Source organism: Microcaecilia unicolor, chromosome 4 (genome assembly GCF_901765095.1).
Source record: "Microcaecilia unicolor chromosome 4, aMicUni1.1, whole genome shotgun sequence".
Lineage (NCBI taxonomy): Eukaryota > Metazoa > Chordata > Amphibia > Gymnophiona > Siphonopidae > Microcaecilia > Microcaecilia unicolor.
The window spans coordinates 28,291,357-28,317,881 of NC_044034.1; the positions used below are offsets into that span (position 1 = coordinate 28,291,357).

A 26,525-nucleotide genomic window follows, 5' to 3' on the forward strand; every position below is an offset into this window, starting at 1 on the left:
CTCGCTACCTGAGTCCGCCTTTGAAGCAGGGAACACAGACTGCAGTTCTGAGGGCGGTGCTCAGCCCCCAGACACTGAAGACACGACGAGTGTCGATCAGTGAGCGAGATAACCCGGGCGCACTGGGTGCACTTCTTGAAGCCGCTGGAAGGCTTCGATGTCATGGGCGGAAAAATCACGCCGGCGAAATCAAAAGCCGAAATGGCGAAAATTGAAGCACCAAAATTTAGAGGGAGAAAAATCTCGACCGAGGCCGAAAGAGGCCTACCCCGACGACGAAAGAAAACTTATCGGGGCAAAAAGCTGGAAGTACGGGGAGGATTGACACGAAACCCGGGGAGGGTTTCCGGAGCACTTCCCGCACTAGAACAAAGCTTTTCCGAAGAAAAAACACGCTCAAAAAAACTTTGGACGCGCGAGGTCGAGTTTCCGGGGCTCGACACGGCGAAAAAACGACCGTACCGAGTGCGGACAAAAGAAGACTGGCCGGCTCGAGCCGGTTTCGGGCGGGAAGACGGCCGCGCATGCGCGGTGAGCGCGAGGACTAGCAAAGGACTTTGCTAGTGAAGTTTCCGATTGGAGGGGCTGCCGTGGACGTCACCCATCAGTGAGAACAAGCAGCCTGCTTGTCCTCGGAGAATAACATGTATAGAATGTTTGTACGTTTGGGAAGCTTGCCAGATGCCCTTGACCTGGACAGGATGCTGGGCTCGATGGACCCTTGGTCTTTTCCCAGTGTGGCATTACTTATGCAACTGTGGAAAATTTATATAGGTGAATATAAATATGAAATACAGAAATGAAAAACATTAAAAAAGTATTAAAACATAATAGTCTAGTAGTCAATAATACAAGGACATCAGTCTATAAGTCCAAGACAAAAAATAGCACCATCTATCCAAAAGATATGTATGCGCCCAGTTTTAACAAGTTGATAGACAATAAGAAGGACCATTTTAGTTTTATTATATATTTGGGTTTTTTTTACATTCAAATAAAAAGGTTACCCTTGAGTTGGAATTTGATTGGTCATCCCCCATTCCCCCCGCCTTTCTTGGTGTACTTGGGGGCATAGGAGCCAACTCTGTGGGTGCTTCAGCACCCCCAATATTGAGAAAATTCCTTGTATTTGTACAGGGAGGGGTTATTTCCATTGGGCTTAGCACCCCCAATAATTTTGAAAAGTTGGCTCCTATGCTATTGCTCCAAAACCAGTTTAACAAACTTACTGGTTTTGAGGAATCCAGATAGCATGATACTGTGTTGTCATCCAGACAGATTCATACTTATAACATTTGCTTAGGAACTTGAATATAGCAAGCCAAGAATGAGTGCGAAAAATGCAGTTCACATACTGATTGATTTAACTGGGATACATGATAACAATTCATCTTTGCTCTCTGGTCTTAACTTAGGGCATGCTCTGCTTTTTATGCAAAGATACTGCTAGGTATTACACCAGTTTATAGGTGGTCTAGAACAGCATAAGTAGGGAATTAGCAACAAACCTATAGGGATAAACAAGAAATCTAATTGTTTATGCTATTTAATTTACTTTCTAATTCCCACTTACATATATCTACGTAAGATGGGTACGTCACTCATCCTATGCCTTCTGTCAATATTTATAGCAGGACAAGAACTTTATACCCCAAAGTCGTTCACCATTTTACCTTTTCTTTAGCAAATGATTCTTTTTCTGGTATCGTTTCATCCTCCTTCTTCTCCAGCTTTTGCGCATTAAGTTTTTCTTCCTCTTCATTTCGTCTTTTCTCAGATTTCTGCTCCATGATTTCAGCCACTTTTGGAGTAGGTCTTGAAATTCTAGGAGACCGCCTCAAAGTGCGACCAATGCTAGCCTCCGCTTCACGACTGATAGTGATCTCAGTTTGTGCATCATCTGGCTCTTCCTTGGTTTTCGTGTTCTGTGATTTCTGAGCAACCTCAGGTATTTTCTTTCTGTTAGATATCCTTATGGTCAACTTGATTCCATCTTTCTGCCTTTCAGAAGTTATCTCCTTACTTTCTGTGACACTATTTTCCTCCTCAATCAACTTAAATTTCACTTTGCTTCTAGGCAATACAGCAGCTTCTTTTGTGGCTTCTTCATCCGAAACCTTCGCACTACCTTCTTCTGCAATCACCTCAGATTTCTCTCCTGTTTTCTCAGGGTCTATTTTTTCTAATGCATTGTTCTCACTAAAGCTCTTGTTCTTTGAATCAGTAGCCTCTCTTTCTACTGCAGACTTATCAGAAGCTGGAGGAATAGGGAATGATTCAACAGAAGCCTCTGCTGCTTCTGGAGCATCTGGTTTCTTCTCAGACTTGCACTTATTCTGTATAACCTCCAATTTGTTACCAGACTGACAGTTGCTTTTCAAACCATGCTCATCCACTGCACTAGATTCTAGTGGCTTATAACAAGGCAGCAATGTCATGGAGGACTTTTCTAAACTTTCCTTGTGGGGTACCTGCTCTCCATCCTGAATCTCTGAAGGTGAGTTCATCTTGGATTCTTTACTCACACAAAGGCCCGTCCTTACAGGAAGTTGTTCTCTCTCAGAAGTAGCATTGCCAGCTGACTTATTTTTCTCTCTAAAATGAGTTTCCTCTTTTGAAGGAGCTTTATTTGATTTTTCTGAGTTTATAGACGTCATATCTTTTATTTCTAGTAACATATCTTTCTCTGTATTTCCATTGTCCACACTTTTGTTAACATCCAGGCTTATTTTACCTCCTACTGAATGTGTATTAGTACTAGAGCTTAATTTTTCTCCAACTATGCTTTTGTCAGTTTCTAAGTTTACTTTCTCCTCAGCTATACCATTTTCTTTTTTATATAATCCAACATTACCTCCCTTTGTGCTGCTGGAAATTGTTTCTGAAGGCTCTGCTTTGCCTTTTAGAGTGATTTTTTCACTATTTATTTCCCCATTCATGAGGTGTTTCCCATCAGCTCCAGAAGCAGAATTTGTGGGAATACGCTTTAAACTCTCGTCTTCTTGTTTCCCTTCTTCTCTCAACATATCCTTTGTTGGTGTAACAGATTTACCAAAAGATCCTTTAATTGGACCATCATAATCCTCAGTCAATTTAATTTCTCTCTTCTTCAGAGGTATTTTGGCCTGATGATCATTTTTAAGTTTCTCCGTTTCTTCTGTTTTCTCAATGATGTCTTGAGAAGGCTTGACAATTACACGTGTTTCAGACCTTTCTATTTCCTGAACAGTTATTTTATCTGTGTTGATTTTCACCTCTCTTAAGCCTTTTATCTCCACTTTATCTTCTTTACTTTCAGTTTTCACAGGCTTGACATTTTCTTTAAAAGAATCATTTTCTTCTTTGGCTATCTTTTTTTCATCATTTTCCGAAGTTCTCCCTATCTTTATTTTGACAATTGTTTTTGAAAACTCCTTTTCTTCAGTTTCATTTTTTAATGTGTTTTTTCCTTCATCCAGGGAGGTGGGTGTTACGTTTAATTCTTTTGATTGTTCTGTTTTTATTTCATCTGGTGTTAATTGTCCTTCCGTCTTCTCTTCCTTTCCTTGCCCAACTGCATTCTCTTCCTTTATTTTGTTCTCTTCCTTTCCTTGCCCAACTGCATCTTCTTTCTTTACTTGCCCAGATGCAATCTCTTCCTTTACTTGCCCATCTTCATTCTCTTCCCTTATGTGCTTCTCTCCATCTACTGAAATAATGCACGGAAAGCCAACAATTAATAAACAGGCCAAAACATCATCTGGTTCATCTACTTTTATTTCACCAGCTTTCGACTGCATAAAACTGCTCTATTTGTTTTTAATAACTACAAATGTGTATTATAAAATCCTGATCACTAGTCTCTTGTGTAAGTTTCAAGGCTTCTGAGGTTTATTGCATGAGAAACAGCAGTTAAACAACAATAAAAAAAAAATGCAACATGACACTGTATAGCACAAATTCACTAACGAGGTCATCTCCGTGGTCACTTACGTCCAGCTGATAGTTTATGGTCTATTAATTTAATATACCGCCTAGAAAGTGGAGTTACCTAAGCAGTGTACAATAAAATAAATCAATAATCAAATGTGGGGAAAAAAAGTAAGAGGCAAAGGAAGCCTAGGTTATAAAAGTCAATAACGAACTATTACTAAAATAATTACATTCAAATAGTTGCATTTTATTATAATTAAGGACCAAAAGGGAGGGAAAAAAGTGAGATTCCTAACATGCCAATCCCAACAAGTGAAAATGGGCGCCACTACATCCCCTCCCTGGAAAGTTGAATGTGGAGTACCACAAGGCTCACTACTACCTCTGCTGCTGTTCAACTTAATGATAGTTCTTCTGGCAAACAAACTTGGAAAAAACGGATACAACCTATTCATCTACATGGTCGACATTACAATTTACACCCCCTTTGATAAAGACATATCAGAAATTAAGCACAAATTCCAACAAGAAATAAAGACAATGGAATCTTGGTCGACAGCTTTCAAGTTCCAACTCAACAAATAGAAAACCCAATGCCTGATACTAACATCTAATCACTGCAAGACTATGACCCCATCATTAGATCTAAATATATAGTAACATAGTAGATGACGGCAGAAAAAGACCTGCACGGTCCATCCAGTCTGCCCAACAAGATAACTCATATGTGCTACTTTTTGTGTATACCCTACTTTGATTTGTACCTGTGTTCTTCAGGGCAAGTTCCCATTTGCAGACCACTTGAAAATATTAGGAGTTATCTTAGATCGTGAATTAAGTCTAAACAGGCCGTGTCACCAAAACTATGTTCCAAACCATGTGGAAACTGTGACGAATAAGAAACTGCTTCCCAACCACCACCTTCCATATGTTAGTGCAGACCATGGTGTTAACTCATTTAGACTTCTGCAATGGAGTATACGCTGGATGCAAAGACTCTACCCTCAAAACACTACTGACAGCCCAGAACACCGCCACGAGACTCATCTATGGAAGCCTCAAATTTGCAAGTGTTCACCCACTGTTGAAAGACCTCCACTGGCTCCCAATCAAAGAACGAATATCCTTCAAGCTCTGAACAATAATCTACAAATTAATCTATGGATTAGCACCAAGCTACATGAAAAGCCTAATCGACTTTCCAATCCGTGCAAAAGACTCATAACTACTTGACACTCCACCTCCCACATTGCCAGAACATCATCTAATGTTCTCTGCCTGCATCATTCTACTTAGTTTACCCTCCTTTATATGCTCCTTGGTCAACGATGATACTTAACCATGTACTCATTTTATTATTGCTACAAAATCAGCCATTTATATCCTCCCTACACGTTCTCCATCACCTCATTGTAAGCCTCTTTATCAACATGTTGACTCCCTCCAGTTTGTACTCCTTCCTTTAATTTACGCCACACTGAAACAATTTGATTGTATAATGTGGGATATAATTGACAAAAATAACAAATAAATGCATTAAAAATTTCTAAACTGCCTACAACTAGGTGGTGTACATAAGAACATACATAACAAAAGTCACAAACAGAACTATTCGTGATCAGTCCACCACAAAGATATTAACCCAACAATTCAATAGGTGTGTTTTCAAATCTTTTCTAAATTGTTCCATACTCCTGCATAACCTCAAATATCCTGGCAGTCCATTCCACATTGCAGGTCCAGCGTCTGAAAAGGCAGCTGCATGTGTCGCATGTTTCACAACATTCACTTTATCAATTGACACTAACATGAGTCATCCCCCAACATGCCCCCTAAGACCTAAAAGCTTCCCTGGTGGTCTGGTGGACCCTGAACGCCTCCCTCACACCCCCAAGCAGCAAATCCCTGGTGGTCCGGAGGACCCCAAACCTCCCCCCCCCCCCCCACATGCAAAAAAATCCCTGGAGTAGGGAGGAAGGGGAACTAACATCAGAAGTGTTGAACTAGTATAAGGAAGGTCTAGAGCAGGCAAATAAACACTTTAAAACAATCTCCTTCCACTAAAGCAATAAAAATAACCCAACAGCTAACCCAGCAGTATAAATGTATAATAAAAATTCCCCTTTTATTTTTTTTTTATTTAAGAAATCCAGCACAGAGCAATGTAAAAAAAGCCAGAAAAATTACCTGTTTGCAATGGGATGGTAGTTCTATTATACAATTCCTTTCCCTTGTTAGCTAATCAATGTTCCCAGCACTTGTGTGTGTTTGGTTTGTCAGTATATTTCTTGGAACTGCTACACCCCTGAATTTTACGAGGTATGGGTATCCCTAGAAATCACCAAAATATATCTTGCAGTGCAAGGTACTTTTACCAGAGGCAAGAAGGAACCCACTTGATAGATGGTTGACTGTCCAGAATATGGGGCACATGTGCAGGTAGGGCCTGAGCAATGCTTAGCAGGATCCTCAAAGTGTCCATGTAATTACCCTCAACATAATGCTGACGGCTTACCACATAAGGGGTAAGATTTAGTAGAAGGCACTACTACATTAACACATTATTTATCACAGGTCTCATTTTATGCAGTGGGACCTCTTTAGTAATGAACATGTCTTAGTAGGATTAATGTGCTAAAGCAATAACACACGTAAATTGATCTAATCCTAACTCTATACCTCAGGCAATAGATGGTTATATGACTTACTGAAGGTCAACCACTAAGCTACTCCTCTACTGTGGAACAGACTCATATGTTGTATAAAACAGGAAGAGCCTTCACAGCTGGAGTGGGTTTTGAAATCATTCTTAGGACTGAGATCATCTTCTAATATAATAATTTGCTCCTCCAACGTTCCAATGAGGCTACCTGCGCCCGTAACCATCTCCTGACATCACTCTTCTCCAACGTTCTCCGTCGTCACTCTCCTCCAACGGTCTCCGTCCCTCCCTCCCAGTTCCAGGCCCCCCCTCTCTCCCAGTTCCACGTTCGTCGGCCCTCCCTCCCTCCCAGTTCCAGGGCCCCCCTCTCTCCCAGTTCCACGGAGGGAGGGAGGGCAGACGAAGGTGGAACTGGGAGAGAGGGGGGCCCTGGAACTGGGAGGGAAGGCCGACGACGAAGGTGGAACTGGGAGAGAGGGGGGGGGGGCCTGGAACTGGGAGGGAGGGAGTGAGTGAGGGCCGACGACTGTGGAACTGGGGGCCCTGGAACTGGGAGGGAGGCCCGACGACCGTGGAAGTGGGAGGGAGGGTAGGAGGATCGACGACCATGGAACTGGGAGGGGGGAGGGACCCTGAAACTCGGAGGGAGGGGGCCAACCCTGGAACTGGGAGGGAGGGGGGAGGCCCTGGCACACACTTTCATTCTCACACACACACTCTCTCTCTCTCACAGACACACTCGCACCCAGTCTCACTCTCTGTCACACACACACACACACACTCACACATTCACTCTCTCTCTCTCTCACACAGTCACTCTCACACACACTCTCTCTCTCAAACATACACACTCCAAGGAAAACCTTGCTAGCGCCCATTTCATTTGTGTCAGAAACTGGCCTTTTTTACTAGTCATATATAATTCAGTACACTGCAGAAAACTTGGAATCAGCAAGAGACCTTGTAAAGGCTTTTCCTCTTCTTTCTTGATTTCTTCCTCTTCATGATTGGAGCTACCATGGGAAGAGTTATCCTGTTGGTCAGGCTTTTTGAGCAACGCTGGGTCTATCTGTGCTTTTAGGAGTTCAAGTATCTCAGCCAATTCATTTCTATTTCTAAATAAGCAAAAAAAAAAAAAAAAAAACGTGATATTTTTCGTTGTTTCAACATCTGTGTCTTGCTAGGGTGGTATATAAAATACTTTAAATAAATACAAATAATTAAATCTGGAAAATGTTATTTTATGGACTGTTAAGTTATTTTTAGCATAAGTAATACATTCACTTGACAGGAGTCAATTTTCAAAGTAATCTAGCCAGCTAAGGACTTAATTGGCTAAAAAGGTCTCTGAATATTCACCATGAATGAGCACCTAAATTTTAGCTACCCAGATTTACTATGTGGCTTAAGTTAGTCAGTTAACAAAATGGGTGAGCCAATTGGCGTGGCTGATGGGGGATGACTTAGGGCCCTGTTTACAAAGGCATGCTAGTGTTTTTAGCGTGCGCTGTGTAGATGCCCATAATATTCCTATAGGCGTCTACACAGTTAGCGCGCGCTAAAACCACTAGCGCGCCTTTGTAAACTGGGCCCTTAATTGGTCATTCAAACTGGCTAAGTTGGGCAAGTTACCTCTGAGCATTTTAAAACCTGTCCTGAATCTAACAAGGTAAGATTATCTTTATTAAGCTGGCTAAAAAACTGACTAGCTACTTAACTGGTTAGTTTTTAATTCTCAATTTTGAATTAAATGTTCCAGCGAATACAACATATCTAAGAACAGTAAGTTGAAAAATGATAACCAGTTAAGTACAGATAGGTGGCTAAACAGAAAGAACTAAGTGCAATTTGGGGTTGGGTTATCCATCCAAACCTTACACAGCAGGCCTAAATCTAGCCTGTTAAATTTTGACCAACTTGGTTTAGACAAAGAGAAAGAACCCCCCCCCCCCCCCCCAAACGTATCCTGTGGTTAGGTTCAGCTGAAATCTACCTAAATATAGCCAAGTAACTTAATCTGGCTATAAACCATTCAGATCTTTCAAAACTGACCCTCAGGGTCCGATGCACAAAGCTTACCATGAAATAAATGTGTGCTTAAGACTGGTTGTAGCCAGTCTAAAGCAAATGTTATTTAGCGAGTAATGCACAAAGGAGTTTTTCTTCACTCTAATGTTTGACGTTAGCAGCTACCAAAAACCCTATGCAAATGCAATGCAAGGAGCTCATTCATGTTAAAATGAGCACTCTGAGCAATGAACAGACCTGAGCGCCTAACCTTTACCATGCAAACTTTTATGGCAGGTCTTAAATATAGTGCAAGGAGACTTCTCCCCATAGCAGGTGCTCAGGACCCCCTGACCTCCCCCCCCCCCCCAAGACATAAAAACTTCCCTGGTGAACCCTGACCCCCGACCCCAACCCCCAAAGCAACAACTCCCTGATGGTCTGGTGAACCCCCCCCACACACCCTCTTCTGGCCCCCCACACAAAAATCCCCGGTCCAGTGGTCCCCAAACCCCCCCCCCCCAACACCCCCTCCTCACCTCTCCAAGCAAGAATCGCCCTGGTGGTTTAATGACCCCCTCCCCTCCGTACATTAAAAACATTGGAGAAAGGAGGGCAGGAGCAACACCTCCTGCCTCTAGGTCTGCTCTGTGCAAAATGGCAGCGCCCAACCCCTGCCTGGTGCATCCTGGGATGCATTGGGCTGGGCTAGGCACTATATAAGGAGTTCTCTTCGGTATATGGTGCTTAGCCCCGCCTAGTGCATCCCAGAATGCGCTGGGCAGAGGCAGGGCGCTGTCATTTTGTTCTGGGCAAGACCACAAGCAGGAAGTGTCGCTCCTGCTCGCAACCTTTCAAGGTATGGAGATAGAGAGGGGGGGGGGGGGTCACTAGACTACTAGGTAGATCTTAGCAGGGGGGACAGGAGGGAGTGCGGGGTCCACTGGACCACCAGGGATTTGTTGGGGGGGGGGGGGGGGTTGGGCGCGGTCTAGTAGACCACCAGGAATTGTCGGTTCGGGGGACAGGGCAGGAGATTTTGTGCAAGCTGTCAAATGAATTTTACACCTATGATTCGCAAACAGTAACCGCTGCACAAAGGGAGATCCGTGCGTCTCGTTTGCATACGATTCCCTTTGTGCATTGGTCGCTGTTTGCAACTCAGTATTTTTTCCAGCAGCACCCATATTTAACGGGTGCCGCTGTGCATTGGCCCCTTAGAATCTAGAACCACAAACAGCACTTGAAAGGTATTTTAAAATTCAAAAGGAAAAACATACTGAATGAACCTACTTGACAACACATTTCCAGGAAGATCCATCTTGATCATCTTGCTCCTCTATATACATTCGGATATTGTGATCTTGGTCTAGCTGACACCAATACATCACGCCGTCTTTATCTCGGCCAATTGGTTGTAGGCGCATGGCATCAGAATCCTCTTCATTAATAGTATTTTTAAATTTCAGATTGTCATCAAACTGACACTCGCAAAGGTGCTGGGAAAAACAAATGTAAAATGAAAAAAAAAAATTCTTCTACTTCGATTTTCAAAAATGGTAATGTCCCTAGAGAACTAGGAACAGTAGACAATTCTGCCTTAGAAATAACATTTCTGTAGCCTAAAATGTAAAAAAAACAGCTGCCATCAGCAGCACAGTATGGATTCAGTGTTTCTTTGTAACCTATGTCTGGGACTAGGACAGAAGAAGATGTAAACAAGGTTGACCCCATGCAAACCAGGGAACGGGCAGATAGAAAGCTTAAAAGAAAAAATGGCAGTTTGAAGAGAGAGGTTACCCTAGAAAAGAAGTAACTGATATTTTTGTTTATAAAGTTCAGTATAAGGCCCCAGTCAACTGCTTGCTACTTCCTCCTAAAAACAGAGGGAGATGGATCAGAATGGGACCTACAAAGTGGTCATAATTCACCTCAGATAGCAGGTTAATAACTGACAGGACCTCTACACCCATGTTCAAGTTTCTAGACCTTTCAGAAATCGTTGGATTTTGCAAATGAGCTCCTGGCTCATCTATATCTATTGGTAAACTTCACAAGGAATTTTTTTGTACATTCCTGGTTACATGGGATTATATTTATGATTCCCTCCCCCCCCCAGCAAAGTTATCTTATTCATTAGTAGCTCAGTTATTTCTGTGTTCTATTTATAGTGATTGCACTGTTCCAATATTGGTTTACACATTAGTGGACCCAGAAGACTTGGAGCTCATTTTCAAACAACATACACTTACAAAGTTCCATAGGTTACTATCAGGCTCATTTTCGAAAGAGGACGACGCCCATCTTTTGACACAAATCGGAAAATGGGCGTCCTTCTCCCAGGATTGTCCAAATAGGTATAATCGAAAGCCGATTTTGGACGTCCCCAACTGCTTTCCGTCACAGGGATGGCCAAAGTTCAAGGGGGCGTATCGGAGGCGTAGCAAAGACGGGACTTGGGCATGCAAAACACATGGACGTCCTCGACCCATAATGGAAAAAAAAAGGCGTCCCTGATGAGCACTTGGACGACTTTACCTGGTCCTGTTTTTCATATGACCAAGGAACAAAAAGGTGACCGAAATGACCAGGTGACCACCGGAGAGAATCGGGGATCACCTCCCCTTACTCCCCCAATGGTCACTAACCCCCTCCCACCCTCAAAAAAACATCTTTCAAAATATTTTTTTGCCAGCCTCTATGCCAGCCTCAGATGTCATACTCAGGTCCATCACAGCAGTATGCAGGTACCTGGAGCAGTTTTAGTGGGTGCAGTGCACTTCAGACTGAGACTGGCGGACCCAGGCCCATCCACCCCCCCACCTGTTACATTTATGGTGGTAAATGTGAGCCCTCCAAAACCCACCAGAAACCCACTGTACCCATATCTAGGTGCCCCCCCCTTCACCCATAACGGCTATGGTAGTGGTATATAAGTTCTATCCAACAAACCCACCAACAAAGGCAGTGGTATTGTCATAATGAACAAAATAAACTATGTTAATGAGACCCAAAGACAATTATTGGATAGAACTTATTTACCTATAGAAAGTGATCCAAATTTAGAACTAGAAAAAGAAATTGATTCTATCATTAGATATGGTTATGATGTAGGATATCTCACCTCTGATGAAAGATTTTCTCATTGTCCCATTCCCTGCGACTCCCACTACCTTTGTACTTCCTAAAATGTACAAGTCTCTCACCAATCCTCCAGGTAGACTGACAGTCTCTGGAATTGGATCACTGCTTGAACTTCTATCTTTTTGTGTAGATATAATTTCAGACCTTTAATATTACACTATTACGTTACTCCTTCATTTCTCCTCCTACAGTTTGGGAGGCCACAACATTCGGAAGCGAGAGCTACTTGAGGCTGTCACCTAAAGTGAGCCAGACCTAACAGGAATGAAAGGATCAAACAGATCATACTGATGGCATCAACATTTTCCAGTGTATAAAATTAATGTAGAAAAGGTATTATGCAATTAACTATGCACAAGGTTATTCAACTTTGACAGCATGAGAATTCAACTAAAAAAAACAAAAAACCCCCAAACAAACAAACAAAACCCCACACAATACATCCACTACCTTCAGAATTCCTAGCTTGCATTCCACAGTCATTTCCTGATATCCTTTCTTCTCCATCTCCCAGGCCCAAGTGCTGTTGTAATCTTGGCATATCTGTCAAATAGTCAACAGTAATCAAGAGCATCAAATAAATGTAAATTGAAATAGGTTGAAGCCTGTGGTTGAAATTTAAATTAGTGAATAGCTTGTAACAAGAACAGTATACAATCTAACATGTCTTGTATAAAAAGGCTGAAACTATTAACAAAAAACAACCACAGAGAGACCATGTGCATTTCTGATCTGTAATTACTTTTGCTTATTTACATATTGCACCTGGATCTTGCTCTTATACTGACTGTCACTGCTGGTCACTCTTTCCTTTAATTAGTCCAAGATAAAACACCCCAAAATTTGATAAAATGTAAGATTTTAATACACCATAACAATGGCTGATGTTTACACAGTGGTAAACCACACCCCATACACTATCTGATTTAAACCTTCTGAAAACTACTACCGTGTTTCCCCGAAAATAAGACCTACTCCGAAAATAAGGCCTACCGGGGTTTTGCTGCAAATTTGTATTATAAGACCTCCCCCGAAAGTAAGACCTACCTGAAGCAGGGCCGCCGAGAGCTGGACAAAGGCTGCCGCCCCCCCGCCCCCGAGGTCGCCAGGCCCCCCCCTCCACCCGCCCTCCATCGCTCCCGGAACTACCAGTACCTGAAACGTCTCCTTTCACCTTCCTTCGCAAGTTTGGAGCAAGCAGCAGCAGGGCAGGCCACTCCTTCCTTCCGTGTTCCGCCCTCGCCTGACGTAACGTAACGTCAGGCGAAGGCGAGGCACAGAAGGAAGGAGAGGTCTGCCCTGCTGCTGCTTGCTCCGAACTTGCGAAGGAAGGTGAAAGGAGGCGTTTCAGGTTGGGAGCGACGGAGGGCGGGTGGAGGGGGGGCCCGGCGACCTCAGTTGGGGGGCAACCTTGGGTGGGGGTGGCGACCCCGATGTTTCCCCGAAAAAAAATAAGACCTCGCGGGTCTTGGGGAGGAAAAATTGATATAAGACAGTGTCTTATATTCGGGGAAACATGGTACTACTACTACTTAACATTTCTAGAGTGCTACTAGGGTTACGCAGCGCTGTACAGTTTAACAAAGAAGGACTATGCAAAAAACACAAAGACAAACCATTAGAAGCAAGAGGAAATTAACATACACACATTTTTAAGAGAATTTCTTTTGCAAACTGAAATTGCTTCCCAGGCTCCACCCTCTCTTATATGTGTCCTATGACAAATAGTTCCACAGATTATTATGGAAGTAAATAAAATAACTGGGTTCAAAGGTATTAGACAATTTAAGGATAACAGAAAAACCACTGAAGGTGTGCATGAACCATTCATTTTTAAACACTGCCCTTTCCCTCCCCGCAATACACAAACATCTAATCCAGCAATAGGCATCTGGTATAGGAAGCTGGCAGGAAAAGCATGCTGCTCCGAGAACAGCGCAGCCACTGCAGCTAATTTCCCATCTCCTGCCTCTGACCTGCTTATTCTGCTGACCAGAACCAAGTAGCAACAAGAGACAGATAAACACTTTCTTTTTCCTGCAGTGACCAAGTCTGAGGGGAGGGAGGGGACAAGGGCAGGAACAGAAAACGAGATGTTTTCTGTATGTTGTCACTATGCAAAAAAGATCAAGATCAGTGTGTTAGGTGTGGAGTGCCAAACAAAGGAGAGAGAAAGATTTGGTACATTTAAAAACAATATTTCTTCACTCAACGTGCAATTAAGCTCCGGAATTCATTGCCAGAGAAGCTATAAAAGCGGTTAGCATAGCTCTTCATAAACGCAGTTAATAATACAATCTCAATAAACTAAATAGCAGGGTTTTTAAAAAGTTTGGCTAAGTTCATAAAAGAAGTCCCTAGACCATTACTCAGGTAGACTTCAGAAAGTCCACTGATTATTCCTGGGATAAGTAGCATAAAATCTGTTTTACTCGTTTGGGATCTCTCCAAGTACTTGTAACCTGCATTGGCCACTGTTGGAAACAGGATACTGATACTGGGCTTGATAGACCTTTGGTCTGTTCCAGTATGGTGATGCTTATGTTCTTATAAAGTGTGGGGGGGTGGGGGGGATGGGGAGGCAGTAAAACAAAAGACTAGGTGAGGGTGGGAGGAGCAGAGAGGAGAAAGCAAAAAAAAGATTATGAGCATGACAGAGATATCATGGGGGATGAATATAAGCATGGAGGGAGTCCGAAGGGAGTAGAAAAGCAAACGCGGGTGGCTAGAGGCTATTAGTGCCGTATTAGTGCCAGCATTCGCTCCCACCCCATGATCAGTCGGCGAGAACGTGAAACGAGCTCACCGGCTCTGACTGCAAGTAGTATGCAAATGCATATTAAACAGGGTATTAACTATTCCTCCCTAATGCTCAGCGGGCAGTGCACCAGCTTGGAGCTGGCAGTAGGATTTGCAGAGCATTGTGGAGGAACGAGGAGTCTAGTCCAGCATGCATCTACATGCTTGCAGGTCCCTCATCCAACCCCAGACACAGTGGACTTCCAGCCCCCCCCCCTCAACTTCCCTGGACAGAGGCCCCCCACCCCACGGACAAAGAAGGCTAGAGGGCTGACCTCCAGGCCTCCCTGGTGGTCTAGCGTCCCCCGAATCCTCCTCCTATACCTTGAAGACTGAGGAAGGAATAGCACTCCCTCTTTCTTCCAGCGCCGCCTCCAAAATGGTGGCACCCTACCCTGCCCAGTGCATCCTCAGATGCACTGGGTGGGGCTTCCCTACCATATAAGGGAGAAACTTCCTCCTCAGTCTTCAAGGTTTGTGTGTGTGTGTGTGGGGGGGGGAGGGGGGGGGAGGGGGGGTCAGGGGCTGGAGGTTCACCACTGGACCTCCAGCTCTTTGCCTTCGTATGTTTGAGAGGTCCAGGCTTTTTTGTTTCTTTGACAGCCTGGACCTGTCAAACTTCTGCGGAAGCCTTGTGCCTTGGGCACATGCCCAGGCACAATCCTCCCGTAGAAGTACCCCCATGATCGAAGCTGATAGCGCGCTTAAATGTGCATAATATTAGCTTCGATCATAGTGGTGTTATTTCCCCGCTTTGTTCCGGTGCTAATTTTACAGTGCTGTTTGGAAAAGCGTGGGGAAATTAATCATAGGGCATCAGAGTGTGGGAAAAAGAACAAGAGGGAGATGAAGAATGGTGGTGTGGGGGGTGGGGGAGAAGAGATGAATGAGCATTAGGCTGTGTATATACACTATAGAGAAATGAAAGTGATAGTGATCAAGAGTGTTAATGTTCGGGGGCGGGGGGGGGGGGGGGGGAAGTAAGATGACAGACAAGACAGATAAGAAGAATCGAGTCATGTGGTGATCAGGCAGTGAGAAGGGTCAACCTGGGAAGGAGGAAAAGGGGGACCTAGGGTGTACTGGAGCAGGAACAAGGCATACATATCTGGAAGAGAAGTTGTGTGGAGATTGGAGGACATGTGCAGCAAAATAAATAAATAAACAGCCGACTACACAGAAGTCAAGAGAGCATGAACCCAAGATGGTGGCAGGACTACATCAACCTGTCTTACATCTGAGAAGGTAGAATGACACTTAATTTAATGTGCTACGGTTGTGCTGGAAGATAAAATGTTGCAGCTACAATCTATACTGCACGAAATGAGAAAACCCATGGCCACACAGGTTACCAAGATCAGCAAATTACATCATATAACACAAAAAATGGCACCCAACAATCTTTTGCACCAGGTAAAGCAGCTGACAGAGCAGCTGAAGAATCAGGAGAACTGCAGCCGATACAATTTTAGGATTGTAAACTTAGCTGAATAGATTATGGACAAAGATTTGATGGCAGTATGAGAAAATGAGATCTCGGAGAGCCTAGGCCTCGGAGAAGAAAGTAGTAAGATCCAGGTGGAGAGTGCTCATCAGCTGGGGCTTCAACCACCAGCCAGCAGTAGTACCAGACCAGTCATCACGCAAACACTAAATTCTGTGGATATGGTTGCGATTCTGAGAGCATACAAAGCTGCTGAAGACCCAGAGCTGATAGATGTAAAAGATTTGCTACTCAAGAATTTTTCAGCGCAAGTGGCTGTGTGCTTTAGAGAAATCATGTCATACTGCTCCAAGGTCTTTAATTACTGAATCCAATTCTCCATCCAGTACTCAGCATGTGTAAAGGTGTTCCACTAGGGGACCATGAAGCTATACGCTACTGCAACAGAACTTAATGCACTTGTGAAGAGGCTGGAGAGAGAGCAGCCCCATGAATGAAATGTGGTTGAGAGGCATGACAAGTTTTGTAGAAGACGGTACAAGACCTAGCCCTCTTGCATTAGAGAAGCACGGCTGATTTCCAGAACTCACTGCTCTGGTACTACCAGCCTTGTGCTTTCAGTTTTAATTTTTTTTTTCTGAAAAGAACTTTATTGGACAAACAGCTCAGCCAAAGCCTACTTAGCCCAATCTAATTGTCTGTCTCATTTTCTTCCATGAGGCTGCCAGGGTGGGAGAGGAGAGTGGCGGAAGAGGTGGCAGGGGTCCCATGGGGCTGTGCCTACCCACTCTAGGGGCATAAGCCTGCAGGTGAGGGATCTGAGCATAGGAGGGCTGAAATACACCTCTAACTTCACCAAGGAGGGTCCGTGGACCTAACCTTGGGAGAATAGGCCCCCAAACTCGACCACTGACCCACCTAGGTCACGACCTGTGGACGTGGGAGTCAGGCTTGGAAGATAAAACAACAGCTGCACCAGACCTGCCTGTACCATCTGCCGGAGGTAGAAAAATATTGACTAGCTCTAGGCTGAACCTCTTCTTACACTGGTGATGTCACTGCAAACTGTGTTCTCTCTCTACCTGCATCTGCTGGTTGGGGGATGTAACACACTGCTATGGAGTGATCTGAAGTAGCTGGACAAAGAGGAAAAGAAAGTAACATTCTTCTCAGAAACACCTCCTTTGCATTCTTCCCCCTAAAATGGTTAAAATAGCATATGTATTTTGTTGTAAACCATTTCAAATAACTGTTCAGAATGGTGATACATGTTTGGAAATACATTTAAAATTAAAAAAAAAGGCAATGTAGAATTTTATTCCCAGTGCTCTGCGATTAGAAAAGAAATTACCTTAATTTTAGCAGATTCTGTAAAACAGAATTCTTTACTAAGGCATTAGAATCTAGTTAAGAGTTTCTGAATATATAGATTTAATCTATATATTTGGTTATTCCATTTTAACCACTTCTGGATGGTTATTGATTTTATTAATTTTCAGATTTAATTTTGCAATAGAGACTGATATTGCCTATAGTTTAATTTACATGTCTTATTTAGTGTTTCTTGCTTGTATACACCACTATAAGCTGACTAAAATACAGCAGTAAATAAATTTAAAAAGTCATATATAAATGCTATAGCAGTTGTCATGACTGACTTATCTATTGTACCAAAGAAGGAAAAATTAGCTCTTACCTGATAATTTTCTTTCCTTTAGTCTCAAAGGATCAGTCCAGATTAATAGTAGTGCCCAGCTGCCGGCAGGTGTAATAGAGAACACTAACAAGCTGTGTCATACAAGCACCTGTGCATTAGAACTCAGCCAGTATTCAATAGCTAAGAAGTAGAAAGAGAGTGACTCATAGCTAAAAAAAAAAACCTCCAGCCTTGGGGGAGGATGTGACATCACCAGCCTGAATGGTAGCTTCAGAAAGGAGCTCCCGATCTTCTGCTAATTATTCGCTTCCTCTGCAGTCCCCACTGACAGCAAAATAGCGATCTCTCAAAGCTTTGAGCAGTGGGAGAGCAGAAATAGCGTGATGGCAATAACCCATTCCAAGGCGGTAGAGATCTACAAGCTTATGCATACCAGCAAAGGGTGGCGGCCCTGGGCCTGGACCACGAGGATCCTGGCGGAAGTGCAGTGGAGGTGTAGCAAACGCCAGCGGGAGAGACCCCACTCGCAGATTCCATGCCATCATCACACTAGGACTCGATGGCAACAATATGCTCTTGGCTTCAAGAAATCAATGCAGATCTCAAAGCTGTCTGCCAAAAACTAGCAGTATTGGGCACGGATCTCCACGGTGAAATAGCGGAGCTAGGACAACACGTTGCTGAAATGGAAGCAGGCCTGGAAGAACACACGGAAACGATGAGCGCTATGGAAAAACAACTGTTTGATCACAAAACAGACACCAGGTATTTATTGGAAAAAGTGGAAGATCTTGAAAACAGGAGTCGCTCTAATTTGAAGATTGCCTGAGATACCGGAATATTTGGATTGTGAATCAGTGGCGCAATGTATAGTTGTCACTATATTATCAGAACCATCCCAACCTCGAGAACAGTCTTCTATTCGTATTGAAAGGTAAAATTATGTATCATACCTGATAATTTTCTTTCCATTAATCATAGCTGATCAATCCATAGACTGGTGGGTTGTGTCCATCTACCAGCAGGTGGAGATAGAGAGCAAACTTTTGCCTCCCTATATGTGGTCATGTGCTGCCGGAAACTCCTCAGTATGTCGATATCAAAGCTCCATCCGCAGGACTCAGCACTTAGAGAATTACACCCACAAAGGGACACTCTGCCCAGCTCACCACCGCCGAAACGGGGGAGGGGAATTAACCCAGCTCATCCCCACACAAGTGGGGGAGGGGAATCCGTCCAGCTCATCCCCGCGGAGCGGGGGAGGGACACCACACCCGCCGATGCGGGGGGATCTGGCTTATCCTGCAACCGCAACCGCGGGAGGAGCTGACTGACTCTAACACCGCCGAAGCGGGAGGGGTACAAAGCTGCCCTACAGCCGCACGAAGCGGGAGGGAGTGCCGGCAGAATTTAAGTCTCAATCCAGCCCCGTAAAACGGAGGGGAGAGGAATGCAGCAGCTCACTGTAACACAAACTCGTCTCAACTCTTGAAGAATCCAAGTGAAAAAACTTGAACACGAAGTCCTCCTGAAGTAACTGAAGACTAAACTTGAACCTAAAATTCAACCAGAATATAAACAGTACAGATATCTGGGAGGGGCTATGGATTGATCAGCTATGATTAATGGAAAGAAAATTATCAGGTATGATACATAATTTTACCTTCCATATCATCAAGCTGATCAATCCATAGACTGGTGGGATGTACCGAAGCAGTACTCACCCAGGGCGGGACATTGAAATCCCTGACCTCAACACTGAAGCTCCAAACCGGGCCTCCGCCCGTGCCGCCACAGTCAAGCGGTAATGCTTGGAGAATGTATGGGCCGATGCCCAAGTTGCCGCCTTGCATATCTCTTCCAAGGAGACGGACCCGGCCTCTGCCATCGAGGCCGCCTGAGCTCTAGTGGAGTGAGCCTTCAGCTGGATAGGCGGCACCTTCCCTGCGGCCACATAAGCCGCTGCAATGGCTTCCTTGACCCATCTTGCCACTGTAGGCTTAGCAGCCTGCAGACCCTTACGAGGACCTGCAAACAGGACAAACAGATGATCCGATTTCCGGAAATCATTGGTCACTTTCAAGTATCTGATGATGACTCGTCTCACATCCAGATATTTAAGAGCAGAGTATTCCTCTGGGTAGTCCTCCCTACGAAAGGAAGGGAGACAGAGCTGCTGATTCACATGGAAGCGAGAAACAATCTTGGGCAGGAAGGAAGGCACTGTGCGAATAGTCACTCCTGCCTCAGTGAACTGCAGAAAAGGCTCTCGACAGGAGAGCGCCTGGAGCTCAGAAACTCTTCTGGCTGAAGTGATAGCCACCAAAAAGACTGCTTTCAACGTCAGGTCTTTCAGAGATGCCCTCGACAAGGGTTCAAAAGGCGGCTTCTGTAATGCTCTTAGCACCAGATTGAGATTCCACGCAGGCACCACCGAGTGCAGAGGAGGGCGCAGGTGATTAACTCCCTTGAGAAAACGCACCACATCTGGCTGCGAAGCCAGGGAAGCACCCTTCAGGCGGCCCCTGAAGCAAGCCAGGGCCGCTACCTGGACTTTAAGGGAACTGAGCGACAGGCCTTTCTCCAGACCTTCTTGCAGGAACGCCAACACTGAAGAAATTGGAGCAGTGAAGGGAGAAAGTGAGCCTGCTTCACACCACGCTGCAAAGATACGCCAAACTCTGGCGTAAGCAGTAGAAGTAGAGCGCTTCCTCGCTCTCAGCATAGTGGCGATGACCTTGTCTGAGAAGCCCTTCTTTCTCAGACGCTGCCGCTCAATAGCCAGGCCGTAAGACCAAAGGGGGAGGGATCCTCCATCACCACGGGACCCTGATGCAACAGTCCCTGCTCCACTGGCAGCCGCAGAGGATCGTCGACTGAGAGCCTGATCAAGTCCGCATACCAGGGACGTCTGGGCCAATCCGGACCCACCAGGATTATCCGGCCTGGATGCTTTGCCACCCGGTCTAGCAACCTGCCCAGCATGGGCCAGGGTGGGAACACATAGAGAAGCTCTTGTGTCGGCCACTGTTGGAGAAGAGCATCTACTCCCAGGGATCGAGGGTCCCGTCCTCTGCTGAAAAAGCGCGGCACTTGGCAATTGGCCGATGACGCCATCAGATCTAGGCTCGGCTGGCCCCAGCGCTTCGTGATGTCCAAGAACGCCTGAGCAGATAGCTGCCACTCTCCGGGCTCCAAGGTATGGCGACTGAGAAAGTCCGCCTTGACATTCATGACTCCGGCAATGTGGGCCGCTGACAGCTGTTCCAGGTTCGCTTCCGCCCACTGGCAAAGACTCATAGCCTCCTTGGCTAGAGGGGCGCTCTTGGTACCTCCCTGGCGGTTGACATAGGCCACAGCCGTGGCATTGTCCGACAGGACCCGTACTGGCTTCGCCAATACCGGGATGAACTCCAAAAGCGCCAACCGAATGGCTCTGAGTTCCAGGAGGTTGATAGACCACTTTGCCTCTGCAGGAGACCAGAGCCCCTGCGCTGTCCTTCCCAAGCAGTGGGCTCCCCAGCCCGACAAAGAGGCGTCCGTCGTGACAACAATCCACTCCGGGGTCACCAGAGGCATTCCCGCAGACAACTTGTCTGTCTGCATCCACCAGCTCAGCGCCTTGCGCACTGCTGGGTCCAAGAGAAGGCGCACAGCATAATCCTCCGACATCGGAGTCCAGCGCTGCAGCAGAGAGTGTTGTAGTGGTCTCATATGAGCCCTGGCCCAGGGCACTACTTCCATCGTGGCCGTCATAGAGCCCAACAGCTGCACATAGTCCCAAGCCCGAAGAGGAGAGGCTACTAGGAACTGGTCCACCTGAGCCTGAAGTTTGACAATCCGATTGTCTGGCAGGAACACTCTGCCCACTTGGGTGTCGAATCGAACTCCCAGATATTCCAGGGACTGAGTCGGGCGCAGCTGGCTCTTCTCCCAGTTGATGATCCATCCCAGGGAGCTCAAAAGAGCAACTACCCGGTCCACAGCTTTGCCGCACTCTGCATAAGAGGGGGCTCGGATCAACCAGTCGTCCAGATAAGGATGGACTTGTACTCCTTCCTTTCGCAGGAAGGCCGCTATGACCACCATTACTTTGGAAAAGGTCCGCGGAGCAGTAGCCAACCCGAAAGGGAGGGCTCTGAACTGGAAGTGTCATCCCAGGACTGCAAAACGCAGAAAGCGTTGATGAGGAGGCCAGATGGGAATATGCAGGTACGCTTCCTTGATGTCCAAGGAAGCCAAGAACTCTCCTGCCTTCACTGCCGCTATAACAGAGCGGAGAGTCTCCATGCGAAAGTGCCGTACTTTCAAGGCCCGATTGACCCCTTTGAGGTCGAGGATAGGCCGGACAGAACCTCCTTTCTTTGGTACCACAAAGTAAATGGAGTAACGTCCCTTGCCAATCTGAATTTCTGGCACCGGAACGACCGCACCCAGGCGGATCAGGTTGTCCAAGGTCTGCTGCACTGCCACAGCTTTGACCGGAGACTTGCAGGGAGAGAGTACAAACCCGTCTCTTAAGGGTCGGCAGAACTCTAGCTTGTAGCCGTCTCTGATGACTTCCAGCACCCAAGAGTCTGAAGTTATTGTGGTCCACTCGCCCAGAAACGAGGACAGCCGTCCTCCAATCTGCACTGGGGTGTGGACCAAGGCCCCGTCATTGGGTACGAGACCCTGGGGGAGGACCGGAGGGAGCACCTCCGGGACGGCGGTCTCTGCGAAAGGAATGCTGCTTGGGGGAGAAATTCCTCTTGAAGGAAGAGGGGGCAGAGGAGCCCGACCTGCCCGGGCGGTACCGACGGGCTTCCTGAAACCGTCCTCTGGAGGTACCGGGGCGAGTACTAGCCCGAGCCCTGACCTCTGGTAACTTCTTGCCCTTAGACGTGCCGAGATCGGTCACGATTTTGTCCAGCTCGACCCCAAAGAGCAGCTTGCCTTTAAAAGGCAATTTAGCTAGGCGGGATTTAGAGGCGTGGTCAGCAGACCAATGCTTTAGCCAAAGCCACCGCCGCGCAGAGATTGTCTGAGCCATGCCTTTAGCTGAGGCCCTCAAGACATCATACAGCAAGTCTGCCAAATAGGCTAAGCCCGATTCCAGGGCCGGCCAATCAGCCCTCAAGGAATGATCCGAGGGGGAAGCCCGCTGCACCATAGTCAGGCACGCCCTGGCCACATAGGAGCCGCAAACTGAGGCCTGCAAACTTAAAGCAGCCGCCTCAAAGGACGACCTTAAGGCCGCCTCCAATCTTCTGTCTTGGGCGTCCTTTAGGGCCGTGCCACCTTCCACCGGCAATGCCGTTTTCTTAGTCACCGCAGTGATTAAAGAATCCACGGTAGGCCACAGATAGGCCTCACGTTCACTTTCAGGCAAAGGATAGAGTCGGGACATAGCCCTAGCCACTTTAAGGCTCGCTTCCGGGACATCCCATTGAGCCGAAATTAAAGTGTGCATGGCATCATGCACGTGGAAGGTTCTAGGCGGGCGCTTCGTCCCCAGCATAATGGCAGAGCCAATAGGGGCTGAGGGAGAGACGTCCTCCGGAGAGGAAATCTTCAAAATGCCCATGGCCTGCACTAACAGGTTGGGCAAATCCTCTGAGCTAAAAAGCCGCGCTGCAGAGGGGTCATCCGCTCCAACCGAGCGGGAATCCGTCTCCTCCAAGGAATCCCCAAAGGACCGTTGGGAGAACTCAGATACGCTGCCCTCATCTACATCAGAGGAAACAGTGTCCTCTAAGGCCTGGGCATCCACCCGAGGGCGTTTACTTCTGGGGGCCTCAACCCCTTTATCGGACAAGGGAGCAGGGGCAGCGTTTTGCATAAGGAAGGCCTGATGCAGCAGCAAAACAAACTCGGGGGAGAAACCCCCCAGACTGTGCACTTCCGCAGCCTGGGCTACAGCCCTAGACGCACCCTCAACCGGCGCTCGCAAGAGCGGGGGAGACATGCTGCGCATCCAAGATGGCGTCCGGCGCGACACTCCGCGAAGGAGCCGCGCGGGAAGAACGGTGCTTAACTTTAGCCACTTTTGTGCCGTCGCCCAAATTAAGGGCGTTCATGGCATTAATGTCTCCAACCTCAAGGGCGGCCCAAGAAGAAGCCGTCCGAGCCGCGTGGCCGGCCAAGATGGCGGAGGCGAGCAGCGGGGGATGGGCGTTTATGGCGGGAAAAACCGCCACGCCGGAGGAAGGACCGGGACACTCATCGGTCACGAAACTGTCACCCAACAAGGGCGAATCAGACTTTAAAACCCCCGCATCCCCTCTAGAAGCGCCCAAGCGATCTGGGGAGCGACTCTTTGCGCCCTCGCCCTCCGATGCCATATGCCACGTGGAGATCAATCGGGGAACCCCCTGCCCGCTATAAAAAGGTAAAAATTACCTGCTTTCCGCTCCGAGCTGTAACGACCTGGTGTCCTAGTGAGTAGCTGCAATAAACGTTTAAATAAACGTCGAAATAAACGCCTTTAAGGACGTTCAAAAATTTTTTTTTTTTTTAACGGAGCCAGCGGGAGGGGGGAGAAAAGGAGGGACCTGGCGCCACCAGGTTTGCACTTGCTCAAGAAGAGCCCTCAACCCCAGGCACTCAACAAAACCTAAAAATTAGGCTTGGAGGCCTAGCCAGAGCTGCTGCTGTGTGTGACCACCACCTGCTGAGATAGAGAACATACTGAGGAGTTTCCGGCAGCACATGACCACATATAGGGAGGCAAAAGTTTGCTCTCTATCTCCACCTGCTGGTAGATGGACACAACCCACCAGTCTATGGATTGATCAGCTTGATGATATGGAAGAGCGCACCGGGCATTTCGGACTAGAAGACCGTATGTCCCTAAAGATACTGTAGTGTGCTTCACCAAATTCAAAATAAAAGAAGTGTTGACTAAAGCGAGGGCAGCTACCCCTCTTGAATGGGACAGTTATCCAATAGAGATCTATCAAGATCTTTTGACCACCACCCTCAAGAAGAGGAGTGAATTGTGACCCCTGACTCAACACTTGCAGGAGGAGAGAATTCGCTACAAGTGGCAACACCCCTTTGTGTTGGTATTCTACAAGGAGGGTAGCTGCGCCAAGTCTGCTCGCTAGAGGCAGCACAAGAATTTCTTTCAACACAAAGTGGGGAACAAATGATTGAACAGGCTCCCATGCCTGAATATAAGAGGCCTGAACGTCCAAAATGGCAGCGTGTATCCTATGGCAAGGGGATACTGGAGACATTGCATCCCTCACCCTGTGGGTCTAAAGGTGATTATATGAGGGCATATCATAGCCTTGCAGGCCCATATTCACAAACACAGGTCTGCCTAAGGTCTGCGCGATCAAATAGTGATATTAGAAAGACAGCATAAGAGCGATCCATCTGATTTGATGAGGGTGGACCACCTCCATGAGCTTCGGCTGGAGCTCAATGAGGTTCAGATGGCTGGGTTCTCTGATCAGTTACAATGAGCACAACAGGCGCACTTTTAGTTTGGTGACTGTGCTTACAGATTGCTGGCCACTAAGCTCAAAAAGCAAGTCCAGCGTAATTACGTTTTTTTCTGTTATGGATGAATCTGGTGCGATATGCTCCTCGCTAGAGCAGATAAAGGCCAAATTCTATCACTTTTATGAAAGACTATATACACCACAGCGGGTGCCCACCCAGGCAGAGATCCAGACATATCTGAATGATGTAGATCTCCCTCAAATGTCACAGGGAAAGGCAGACCAATTATCTAAAACTATAACTTTGGAGGAAATTTAATTGGCAATAAAAAATCTTCCCTATAAGACTCCAGGCCCCGATGGATTTACTAATAAGTTTTTACAAAACTTTTGATAAATTCTTGGCACCTATACTGCTGCGGGTGTTCGAGACTTTTGATGGTGCGTAGGGACTACCCCACTCTTGGCGGCTGGCAGCTGTCACTTTGCTGCTAAGCCAGGTAAAAATCTCTATACATGTAGCTCCCATAGACCGATTTCCCTATTTCCTTACTGAATTCTGATTATAAAAATTTTAGCTTAAAGACCAATTGGTACTGCCTCGGTTACTACATGAGGATCAAGTGGAATTCATTGTGGGATGTCAAACATATGACAATATACGATGCTTGATGCATCTGCTTCAACAGGCCCAAGATTATAAGATATCTGCATTATTGCTATCAGTCAATGCTGAAAAAGCACTCAGCAGGGTGTGCTGGCCTTTCATGTTTGCAGTGCTGGAACAGATGGGAATTGGGGGGGGGGGGGGGGGGGGGGGGGCGCGATACTTATCATGGGTACATTTGCTTTATAGGAACTCGCTTGCAACCCTAAGAGTTAATGGATCATATACTCTACCATTAGAGTTTCATAGGGATACCCGTCAGGGATGCACTGTTTCTCCACTGTTCTTTGCCATTTCTATACAACCATTACCTCAATTGATTAGACAGGACAAGGAGATTAGGGGGCTCATTAGGGGGCGCCAAGAACATAAAATTATGCTTTTTACGGATGATGTGCTCCTGACCCTAACATCACCTGAAACATCTCTAAAAATGATTATGGAAATCTTTACACAATATTGACAGATATCAGGCTTTAAGGTCAACATGACAAAGTCGGAAATTCTAAATCTTACAGTTTCACCTCAAAGGATAGTCCAGTTAAAAGCAGTCCTTCTTCCGTTTACCTGGGTGCCTGGATCCATTAAATATTTAGGAGTTCATTTATTTATTGCATTTGTATCCCACATTTTCCTACCTTTTTGCAGGCTCAATGTGGCTTACATTACATCATGAATAGTGGAAGTACATAAGAAAATAGACATTTAATATTGCAAAGGATCTCGGGTAAAATGATAATGAGAAAGCATGATAGTATTATAGCAAGCAAATATCATAAGGCATTTCTGGATATATGTGTAGG

The 26,525-nt window shown here is 46.0% G+C and overlaps 1 protein-coding gene across 1 annotated transcript in view; it reads right to left on the minus strand.

Annotated features, from left to right (window-relative positions):
* RSF1 (remodeling and spacing factor 1) overlaps nucleotides 1-26,525 on the minus strand; it is a 179,575-nt gene that overhangs the window by 77,742 nt on the left and 75,308 nt on the right. Inside the window, exons 3-6 of the mRNA XM_030200083.1 lie at nucleotides 12,176-12,268; nucleotides 9,875-10,080; nucleotides 7,535-7,689; nucleotides 1,674-3,688 (exon numbers count right to left, since the gene is read on the minus strand). Coding sequence (XP_030055943.1) covers nucleotides 1,674-3,688; nucleotides 7,535-7,689; nucleotides 9,875-10,080; nucleotides 12,176-12,268 — 2,469 coding nt within the window. The remainder of the gene's footprint in view (nucleotides 1-1,673; nucleotides 3,689-7,534; nucleotides 7,690-9,874; nucleotides 10,081-12,175; nucleotides 12,269-26,525) is intronic.